The following is an 11530-nucleotide window of genomic DNA, read 5'->3' as shown; positions in this document are numbered from 1 at the left end:
TCGCTTGAGCTCTCGATAAATACCATCGATTGATTGAATCATTGATTAATAGGTGGCTAAGAACAGGGGCCGATGGTGCGGACGGATTTTTGGAGACAAACACCTCTCCAGAGCTGAGAGTTCTGACTGGCAACAACCTGGGCTTGATGGGAAATGGCAGTTTTGGCCAGGAAGAGTCCATTTCATAAGGGGATACATATGTATTTCTCAAGTATCTATCCATATGTGTGTGTAGGTGTAAATATATATATATATATATATATATATATATATATATATATATACACACACCCACTTCTACGTACACATATAGATAGGTACATGGAACTTATCGCCAAGGGGCTCAACATTCCTTATCTGATGTTTCCCCACTGTTTTTTTTTTATTAGAATCATTCTTCAGAGGCCAACTCGCAAGGAGGTAGGGGGCAGGTTTGATTTCATTTTACTGAGGAGGGGAATTGAGGCAGGGAGCTGGAAATCGATTTTTCCTCACAGGGATCGGGGGGAGGATGGGGTCCCTCCGAGTTAGAGCTCAAGGCGGCCCTGCGTCCTCTCCCTGCACCTAGCGTGGTGTCGAGGACAATCTCCTTTCCCTCAGGAAATCCCTTCTGAGGAGGGGGACTTAGCCAGGGAGCGGGTTAGAGGACAAGGGGCTCAGCAGGGAGAGTAAACTTGATGCTTCCTGAACTTGTCTTTGCTTGCCCGGTGTTTGAGAGGCTGGCTGGCCAGCTCCAAATTGGGCCTGAGGGAAACCTGCCTCAGAAATTTGGATGCGATCTAAAGAGAAAGGAAACGGCCACTGGGAATGGAGGAAGAGTCCTGGGGTCGGCCACGCCTGAGAGACAGCATGTCATCTCCCGATTTGCTTTTACTGCACGTACGGAACCAGGTGGTACTTCGGGGAATCACAAAGGCGACGACGATTTCACGGACTCCGCTTCGGACGTGAAACGGAAGGTCCGAGAAGTTCCGGACCCGACCGCGTGGAGAAGCAGCGTGGCCTAGTAGATAGAGCCCGGGAGTCAGCAGGACCTGGGTTCTAATCCTGACTCCGCCACTCGTCAGCCGTGCGACCTTGGGCTAGTCACTTCACGCCTCCGGACCTCAGTTACCTCATCTGTGAAATGGGGATTAATACTGGGAGCCCCATGTGGGACGGAGTCCATGTCCAACCCGATTATCTTGAATCTACCCCAGCGCTTAGTACAGTGCCTGATGCATAGTAAGCACTTAACAAATATCATAAAAAAGGTCCTGTCTCTTATTTAAGGGGTCCAGCTGGGACCTTCCTGTTGCTTCGTCCACCTGCTCCTGCCTCCGGCCCCGCTGAGTCAAAAAACTTTTTTTTCCCAGTCTTTCCTGGTTGGTCAGCTCCAAAACATTACAGCTGGGAGGCAGTGAAAGGATAATGAGCCCTGGGGGAATCAGGGCTTCTTGCTAGACCTTTGGCAAGACTAAGATTCTGCGTCTGCTGCTGTTCCTCCTGCCTCTGGAGATATCTCCAGCAGCTTCAAGTACACAAAAGAGGTCTTCTTCACATTTGAGCCTTCTTCATTGTGGAAACACCCTGGCAGCCAGCGGGAAGGAGAAAAGAAACGATTAAGAAAAGTCCCGGACAATAGCCTCCCACTCAGTGGACCGGTCGTATAATAACTCAACAGTTTGAAAGGATCTTCTTGTGCAATTTCCTCCCCTCCCCTTTTCCCAGTTTCCACCTTCCTGGGAATTCTATCCCGTCAGCCACCTCTGCGCTCACATGTTGATCTGTTTATTTAGTAGTTATCTCTTGGGGTGTATTATGTATACATTCAGTTTTGTCAGAAGGATTCTTTAGCTAGAACCGTGGTTAGGGAATTAATCGATCGGTGGTATGTATTGAGCGCTTACTGTGTGAGGAGCACTGTACTGAGCGCTTGGGAGAGTACAATATGACAGAGTTGGTAGACACGTTCCCTGACTATAGAGAGTTTACAGTTCAGAGGAATTAGGGGACATTCTTCCAACTGTGAACCTATTTGGATATCGCGTCCCTTGGTGTTGGGGTGGTTACTTGAGGATATACGGGGCATTGGAATGGGCGTATACTACAGAGCGAGTTTTCCTTAATGTGGAGTTTTGCAAGTGCGCAACCCTTGCACTAGAGAACTGGGCCCATCCCTTCTCATAGTCCCACTGTAGGACTTAAAAATAACAATAACAATAATAATAATAATGTTTGTATTTGTTAAGCGCTTACTAGTTGCCAAGCACTGTTCTAAGCACCGGGGGAGGTACAAGGTGATCAGGTTGTCCCACGTGGGGCTCACAGTCTCCATCCCCATTTTACAGATGAGGGAACTGAGGTGCAGAGAAGTGAAGTGACTTGCCCAAAGTCACACAGCAGACAAGTGGTGGAGCCGGGATTAAAACCCACCGGGCTCTTTCTACTGAGCCACACTGCTTGTCAGTCAAGGAAGCAGCTTGGCCTAGTGGCAAGAGCCTGGGTGTAGTAATCCGAGGACCTGCATTCTAATCCTGGCTCTGCCGCTGACCTGCCCAAGGTCACCCAGTTACTTAAATTCTCCGGCCTCAGTTTCCTCATCTGTGAAATGGGGATTCAATACCCATTCTGCCGCCTACTTAGACAGTGAGCCTTGTGTGGGACGGGGACCGTGTCCAACCTGAATCTCAATTCTACCCCAGTGCTTAGTACAGTGGTTGGAACATAGTAAGTGCTTAAAAATTACCATTAAAAAAAATCTGTGCCTGATTGTCCCCCTCACTGGAGCATAAATTCCTCTAGGCCAGGATCATGCACTGTACTTCCACTGTGTGTTTTTAATAATAACTGTGGTATTTGTTAAGCACTTACTACATTCCAGTTACTGGGGTAGATACAAGATAGTTGGGTTGGACATAGTCCCTGCCCCACAAAAGGCCCCCTTTTACAGATGAGATACCCGAGGCACAGAGAAGTCAATTTTCTCACCCAAGTTCACACAGCAGGCAAGTGACAGAGCCAGGATAAGAACCCAATTCCTCTGAGTCCAGGCCCGTGTTCTTTCTGCTAGGCCACGCAATAAATGCATTTGTTGCCGATAATGTCCAAAGGCTATACCGTAGCTTCCCACAGGACTCTCCAAACAATTCTGATTGCCCGAAGAACCCAAAAGGGCCTCAGAAGTACATTTCAGCGAGGGAATCGTTCAGAATCCTGAAAAATCTGTACACAGCATGAAGGAGGTCCATCTTAACCCTTGGTCACTTCATTACTGAGTAGTAATAGTATTTATTAAGTGCTTACTGTGGTCAGAGCACTGTACTAAGCGCTGAGAAAGAATACACAGTCCCTGTCCCTATTTGTGTCACAGTCCCAGACTGTGCCCAACCTGACAATCTTGTATCTACCCCAGCTCTTAGACCTTAAGCTCGTTATGGGTAGGGATTGTGTCTGTTGAACTGTTACATTGTATCCTTTGAAGTGATTAGTACAGTGCTCTGCACACATTAAGAGCTCAGTAAATATGATTGACTGATGGACAGTGCCTGGCACATAGTACAAATGTAACTAATAATATTAAAAAAAATAAAGGCTGGGGAAGAGTCAGCCTGGTTTCCAACGGGAATGGGAGGAACAGCTCACCTCTGTACTGCAGTGGCTCGGATCTGATTTCTCCTCCTCCGGCCCCTCGGCACAATTCGAACTTGTGGCAGGGTTGGAAGGGCCAGATCCGGACTGAGCGTTTTGCCTCAGCTTGGCTCCTTGGTTGCCGGGTCCCTCCGGGACCTCATGCTTCGTCTCCGCCTCTTTCTCTCCTTCCGGCTCTTTCTCCTCGTCCACCTCCTTAGCCCCTGAGTGGCTTCCCTGACTCTTTCCCTCTTCTTCTCCGGCCAGGGGTCTCCGCTCTGGCACCCCATCCTTGTCCCCTAGGCCTTCGGGCCCGGGGCTCTGCTCTCCCTCTCCGGAAGGGCTCCGGGCCTCCTCCGCCTCCCTGTCTCCTCTAGAGCTCGACGGCTTCTCCCGCTCCAGCGTGGAGGCCTGGTGAGAACTGTCTCCTTCCTCCGTGGTGGGGCCGTGCTGTGACTTCCTCTGCCGTTCCTCCTCCTCTCCCTTGTTATCCTGGCCAGCGGGCAGTGATCCCGGCAGGGCCGAGGCCTTCTCCTCCTGGTCCTCTGCCCTGCCGGACCGTCTCCTCGAGAGCGGCTCTCTGCCCGACCCCTCCGTCCCCGTCGGCTCTCCTCCCGTCACCCCGTCGTCTCCGGGCGGGGGTGACCCTTGGGCTTTATCCTTGGCGGCAAACACCTCATCACTTTCCTCCTTGGCTCCATTCTCCTGCGAGGGCTTGGCCAGCTCCAGATCGCCAAGGTCCCCCAGGTCGGATTGGGACTTCCGGAACCTCCGGGAGGGGGGCCGCCGCTTGATAGACCCCCGCGTCCGCACCTGAGGAGGGAATCGATCAATCGATCGATCAATGGTATTGATTTAGCACTTACTATGTGCAGAACACTGTATTAAGCGTTTGGGAGAGGGCAGTACGACAGAATTAGCAGACGTTCCCTGCCCATAATGAGCTTACATTTTAGAGGGGGAGACCGACAGTACTATGACTTGTTCCCTTTTTTCATCCCCCTCCCAACACCACAGCACTTATGTTCATTCATTCATTCATTCAATCGTATTTATTGAGCACTTACCATGTGCAGAGTACTGTACTAAGCACTTGGAAAGTACAAGTCAGCAATAGAGAGAGGCAATCCCTGCCCACATCGGGCTTACAGTCTAGAAGGGGGGAGACGGACAGCAAAACAAGTAAACAGGCATCAATATAAATAAACAGAACTATGGATGTATAAACATCGAAACAAGTAAGCAGGCATTAATGTAAAGAAATAGAATTATAGATATGTAGCGTGGCTCAATGGAAAGAGCACGGGCTTTGGAGTCAGAGGTCATGGGTTCAAATCCCGGCTCTGCCAATTGTCAGCTGTGTGACTTGGGGCAAGTCACTTCACTTCTCTGTGCCTCAGTTACCTCATCTGGAAAATGGGGATTAAATCTGTGAGCCCCCAGTGGGACAACCTGATCACCTTGTAACCTCCCCAGTGCTTAGAACAGTGCTTTGGACATAGTAAGCACTTAATAAATGCCATCATTATTATTATGTGTACATATATACACAAGTGCTGTGGGGCAGGGAAATGGGGGTAGAGCTAAGGGAGCAAGTCAGGGTGATGCGGAGGGGTGGAGGAACTGAGGAAAAGGGGGGCTTAGTATCTGTCATTTATATATTTCTATTAATGTCCATCTCCCCTATAGACTCTAAGCTCGTTGTGGGCAGCGAATGTATCTGTAATATTGTTATATTGTACTTTCTCAAGCACTTAGTTCATTGCTCTGCACACAGTAAGCGCTCAATAAATATGATTGATTGATTCAAAGCCCTACTGAGAGCTCACCTCCTCCAGGAGGCCTTCCCAGACTGAGCCCCCTCCTTCCTCTCCCCCGCCTTACCTCCTTCCCCTCCCCACACCACCTGTATATATGTATATATGTTTGTACGTATTTATTACTGTATTTATTTATTTTATTTGTACATATTTATTCTATTTATTTTATTTTGTTAATATATTTTGTTTCGTTCTCTGTCTCCCCCTTCTAGACTGTGAGCCCGCTGTTGGGTAGGGACTGTCTCTATATGTTGCCAACTTGTGCTTCCCAAGCGCTTAGTACAGTGCTCTGCACACAGTAAGCGCTCAATAAATACGATTGATTGATTGATTGATTGACTGATTGACTGACTGCGTGTGAATAAAGGGAAGCCCGCACGAAGACTGCTCAGGACTCCGGCAAGCCAGCCTGGATGCCAGACCTGCTGGGAGCCCCCTCCCCACCCACCCTTTCCCCCAGTTTGGCTTTGACTGGGAGGAGCTGAGACCACAGCCTCCCTCAAGTGGGAGGATGTCAGTCGATTGATCAGTCACATTAAATGGTATTTATTGAGTGCTTATTGTGTGTGGAACACTGTACTAAGCACTTGGGAGAATGCAGTGGTAGACACGTTCTCTGCCCGCGGGGAAATTACAGTCCAGTGGATTGTCCCTAATGAGGGGAGCAGTAAGAAGAGCCCAGAAAGGTAATTTTGTGTCTGTCTTCCCCACTCGACTGGGAGGGCAAGGAGCGTGTCATCTAACTCTAACCCCTAACTCTGTTGTCCTCTCCTAACTGCTGAGCAAAACACTCTGGACCCAGAAAAATAGTACCAGGCTCCTTAGAGACCAGTGTTTCATCGGGAGTGTGGGGGGCCAAGATGGGACAGGGAGGTGGATGGAAAATTGAAGGGGACGGGATTTAAAGAGAAGCAGCGTGGCCTAATGGGAAAAGCACACGGGAGTCAAAGGATCTGGTTTCTGATCCCGGGTCTGCCAATTGCTTGGGTAAGTCACTTCTCTGGGCCTCAGTTTCCTCATCTGTAAAACAGGGTTTCAGTACCCATTCTCCCTGCTGCTTAGACTATGAGCCCTATGGAGAACAGGGACTGAATCTGGCCTAATTAACTTGTACGTGCCCCAGCGCTTAGAACAGTGTTGGACACACAGTAAACACCTAACAAATACCACCCACCCCCCACCAAAAAAAAAGGGAAGAGAAAACAAGCCTGAAAGCCATCACTTTGGGTGTTTTCAGCTCTGACTGGAAACTTTCAGGTCTATTTATGATATTTGGAGGAGGGAGTCAGAAAATCTGCCTCATGGCGTCGGAGGTCATTGCTCCCTGACATCCCCAATGGGAGCCGGCACTTAAGCTAGCCGCCCATGGCCTAGTTCCCAAAATGCCCTGATCCATCCTGACCCAGACTGGGAAAGCAGAGAGTGTTAACAACCTAAACAAGGACCGTAGTAATAATGACCTAAGCGAGCCTGGAGGCATTTCTTGATGAAAAATGCAGGGGTGACCTCAGAGAGTTCACTGCCCTTGTGTCCACTCGATCAAACAACTCCTTTGACCCCATCCAGCCTTTAGGCTCGCATCAAAGCCAGCACTGAAGTATGAAGTATCTTACAGCTGGCTTTCATCTTTAGCTTTTGAAATAATTTTATCTGAGTTTCCGGGAACGTCCAGGCCTGCCCCTCCCCATCTCCCATCTCTTCCCTTCCTTTGGCACCACATTGTGCTGGCAGAGGATTACATAACCCCGCCTTTCTCTGGGGCAGGTAGCATCTGGTTCAAGGGGGACAGGGGCCGGCGGGGATTGACAGCGGGGGTGTTCCACAGGATGGGAGATGAGGCAGAGGAGCCACACCAGATGGAGATTACCCGGTTTCAAGAGCCATCTCCCCTCTCCCAGCGACTACATCCTCTCGGGCTGGCGGGAGGCAGGGGGACCGGGATGGACAGAGGGTGAGAACGGATCCCGTCCATTCCCAAGATGAATCCAATGGCTGTCTCTTTTCCGAGTAGGAGACACCAGACTGCCCAGAGGCCTCACCTTGTTGTAAGATGGGAGGTGGCTGCCTTCCGGGGGTTGGTCAAAGCTGACGGGCACTTCTTCCGACTCGCTGGCTCGAGACCGCCCGCCGGGGCTACTGGGAGTCGACGGGGGGCTGCTAAACGGGGACACGATGGCCTTTAGCCCAGGGCTCTTGGGGGACGCTCCTGGCAGGAGAGCTGTGGGAGCAAAGGCTAGATTGGCCTGTGGAGCAAAGAGGAAGCAATCAATTAATCAATCGATCAATCCATCGTTTATTGTTATATTGTACTCTCCCAATCGATAGGAGAGAATCAGGTTGGACCCAATCCAGGTCCCGCATGGGGCTCACGGCCTTAATCCCCGTTTTACAGATAAGGTAACTGAGGCACAGAGAAGTGAAATGACTTGCCTAAGGGCACACAACAAACAAGTGACATAGCCGGGTTTAGAACCCGCTTCCTCTACTCCCAGGCCCCAGGCTCTTTCTATTAGTCCACGCTGATTTTTTATTTGGGGGCCTGGCGGCTGTTGGGAATGGTTTGGAGAGGAGGGGTGCGTTTGGGATCCAATACAACCGATCAGGTGAGGGTTGGAGGCCTGACGTGAAAGGGGAGGGGAAAGGAAAGGAGGAAAAAGGAGATTTTACTGCCCCAGGCTCCCCCTCCCCAAGAATACAAGCTTTAGCTGACTTAGGGAAGAACTGGGGAGGTCTTCAGCTCCAGCATGAGAAGTATCGTGGCCTGCTGGAAGTAGCACACCTCTGGGTGTTAGAGGACGGGAGTGTGGCTTAGTAGCAAGAGCATGGGCTTGGGAGACAGAGGATGTGGATTCTAATAATAATAATAATACTAATGATGGCATTTGTTAAGCGCTTACTATGTGCAAAGCACTGTTCTAAGCGCTGGGGAGGTTACGAGGTGATCAGGTTGTCCCACGGAGGGCTCATGGTCTTAATCCCCATTTTACAGAACTGAGGCCCAGAGAAGTTACGTGACTTGCCCAAAGTCCCACAGCTGACAGTTGGCGGAGCCGGGATTTGAACCCATGACCTCTGACTCCAAAGCCCGGGCTCTTTCCACTGAGCCACGCTGCTTCTCTAATCCCACCTCCCCAACTTGTCTGCTGTACGACCTTGGGCAAAGACACTTCGGTTCTCTGTGCCTCAGTTACCTCATCTGTAAAATGGGGATTAAAAGTGCGAGCCCCACGTGGGACAACCTGATTACCCCGTATCTACCCCAGCGTTTAGAACAGTGCTTGGCACATAGTAAGCGCTTAACAAATGCCATCATTATTATTATTATTATTCTCAGGGCCTCAGTTTCCTCACCTCTGAAAGGGGTATTTAAGAGGGTGAGCCCCAGGTGGGACAGGGACTGTGTCCAACCTGATAAACTTGAATCTACCCTAGCGCTAACAGTGCCTAGCACATAGTAAACACCCAACAAATATCATAAAAAGAAACCCCCCACACCCCGCAGGCTTTTCTGGGGAAAAAGTAGCAGCTCCGGTAACGTGTCCACGGGAGGACAACGACCACATGGAGGAGCCCTTGTCCTGAAGTAAAAGTTATAACAAATTCGCACTGGGACACTTTTTTTGTGTGTTTTTTGTTAGTGCTTACCATGTGCCAGGCACTGTAATAATAATAACAATAATGATGGCATTTATTAAGCGCTTACTACGTGCAAAGCACTGTTCTGAGCGCAGGGGAGGTTACAAGGTGATCAGGTTGTCCCACGGGGGACTCACAGTCTTAATCCTCACTTGGTTTTGTTCTCTGTCTCCCCCTTCTAGACTGTGAGCCCACTGTTGGGTAGGGACTGTCTCTATATGTTGCCAATTTGTACTTCCCAAGCGCTTAGTACAGTGCTCTGCACATAGTAAGCGCTCAATAAATACGATTGATGACGATGATGATGATGTTGGGTAGGGACTGTCTCTATATGTTGCCAACTTGTACTTCCCAAGTGCTTAGTATAGTGCTCTGCACACAGTAAGTGCTCAATAAATACGATTGATGATGATGATGATGATAATAATAATAATGATGGCATTTATTAAGCACTTACTATGTGCAAAGCACTGCTCTAAGCGCTGGGGAGGTTACAAGGTGATCAGGTTGTCCCACGGGGGACTCACAGTCTTAATCCTCATTTTACAGATGAGGCAACTGAGTCACAGAGAAGTGAAGCGACCTGCCCAAAGTCACACAGCTGATAGTTGGCGGAGCCAGGATTTGAACCCCTCACCTCTGACTCCAAAGCCCGTGCTCTTTCCACTGAGCCACGTTGGGGTAGATACAAGCTACTCAGGTTGGACACAATACCTGTCCCACATGGGGTTTACGGTCTTAATCCCCATTTTACAGATCAATCAATCAATCAATCAATCATATTTATTGAGCGCTTACTGTGTGCAGAGCACTGTACTAAGCGCTTGGGAAGTACAAGTCGGCAACATATAGAGACAGTCCCTACCCAACAGTGGGCTCACAGTCTAAAAGGGGGAGATGAAAAATGCAAAATGCAAAATAAGCATTCAAGTTCGAAGAAGCAGCGTGGCCTAGTGGAAAGAGCCCAGGCTTCGGAGTCAGAGGTCATGAGTTCTAATCCCAGCTCCGCCATTTGTCAGCTGTGTGACTTTGGGCAAGTCACTTCACTTCTCTGGGCCTCAGTTACCTCATCTGTAAAATGGGATTAAGCCTGTGAGCCCCATGTGGGACAACCTGATAGCCCAGCGCTTAGAACAGTGCTTGGCACATAGTAAGCACTTAACAAATGACATCATTATAAGCGCTTAGTACAGTGCTCTGCACACACTAAGCGCTCAATAAATATGACTAAATGAATTCAATTTGGGCAGTGTGGCCTAGGGGAAAGCATTCCTGGGAAATCCAGGGAAAATGAAACAGGGAATCAGTCGGACGCCAGCACTTACCTGCAACTTTTCAATCATAGGGGAGCTTTTCACCTTGATTTTTGGGGGGTGGCAGGCGTTGGCTGACGGTTTCTGAGGAGCAGACAGATCAAAAAACAAGATAAGCAGGAGATGGGAGGCAGGGTCCAAGCCAAAGCCAGGATCGGAAGGGAAGAAATAGAAGGAAAATGGGGGGTTGACTTCATTTCTTAAGAAGATAGGGACGCGAGAATCCGGCCCCCATTTTGTCCGTTTCCATTATCCAATCCCCGGGGATGCCACTGAGGTCTGGAATAGGTGAAGTCTCTGAGAGTCACAAGGACCTGGGTTCTAATCCCGGCTCCACCACTTGTCTGCTTGAATAACCTTGGGTAAGTCACTTCTCTTTTTTTATGGTATTGGTTAAGTGCCAGGTACTGTATTAAGCAAAGTAAGAAGGCTGGACACAGTCCCTGTCCCCCACGGGGCTCACACTCTTAATCTTCATTTTACAGATGAGGTGATTGAAGCACAGGGAAGTTAAGTGACTTTTCCAAGGTCACCCAGGAGGCAGTTGGACCTGGGACTGGAACCCAGGTCCTTCTGATTCCCAGGCCCAGGTTCTATCCACTAGGCCCCACTGCTTGGTTTATTTTTTTCTTTCAGTGGTATTTGTTAAGCGCTTACTATGTGCCAGACACTGTTCATTCATTCAGTTGTATTTATTGAGGGCTTACTGTGTGCAAAGCACTGTCCAAAGCACTTGGAAGAGGACAATTTAACAAAAAACAGACACATTCCCTGCCCACAACGAGCACACAGTCTGAAGACTATTCTAATTGCTAGGGTAGATATAAGCTAATCGGGTTGAACACTGTTCCCTGCCCGCCATGGAGCTCACAGTCTTAATCTTCATTTTATAGATGAGGTAACTAGGCACAGAGAAGTGAAGTGACTTTCCCAAGGTCCCACAGCAGACAGGGATTAGGACCCAGGTCCTTTTGACACCCAAGCCCTGACTTTATCCACTAGGCCATGCTGATTCTCAGAAGGACCTGCGTTCTCATCCCGGCTCCTCCATTTGTCTGCTGCGTGACCTTGGGCCAGTCACCTCAGTTCTCTGTGTCTCAGGTACCTCATCTGGAAAATGGGGATGAAGACTGTGAGCCCCATGTGGGACAT

The 11530-nt window shown here is 49.3% G+C and overlaps 1 protein-coding gene across 1 annotated transcript in view; it reads right to left on the bottom strand.

The window, feature by feature from the left end:
- Positions 1 to 1181: 1181 nt before the first annotated feature.
- The window catches only part of RCSD1 (RCSD domain containing 1), a 39684-nt gene continuing 29335 nt past the window's right edge, over positions 1182 to 11530 (bottom strand). The window contains exons 4-7 of the mRNA XM_038758231.1: positions 10391 to 10462; positions 7469 to 7672; positions 3625 to 4422; positions 1182 to 1569 (exon numbers count right to left, since the gene is read on the bottom strand). Coding sequence (XP_038614159.1) covers positions 1537 to 1569; positions 3625 to 4422; positions 7469 to 7672; positions 10391 to 10462 — 1107 coding nt within the window. The 3' untranslated portion in view covers positions 1182 to 1536. The remainder of the gene's footprint in view (positions 1570 to 3624; positions 4423 to 7468; positions 7673 to 10390; positions 10463 to 11530) is intronic.

This window comes from Tachyglossus aculeatus, chromosome 16 (assembly GCF_015852505.1).
Source record: "Tachyglossus aculeatus isolate mTacAcu1 chromosome 16, mTacAcu1.pri, whole genome shotgun sequence".
NCBI classification, from domain to species: Eukaryota; Metazoa; Chordata; class Mammalia; order Monotremata; family Tachyglossidae; genus Tachyglossus; species Tachyglossus aculeatus.
This window is presented reverse-complemented; position numbering and strand designations above follow the sequence as displayed.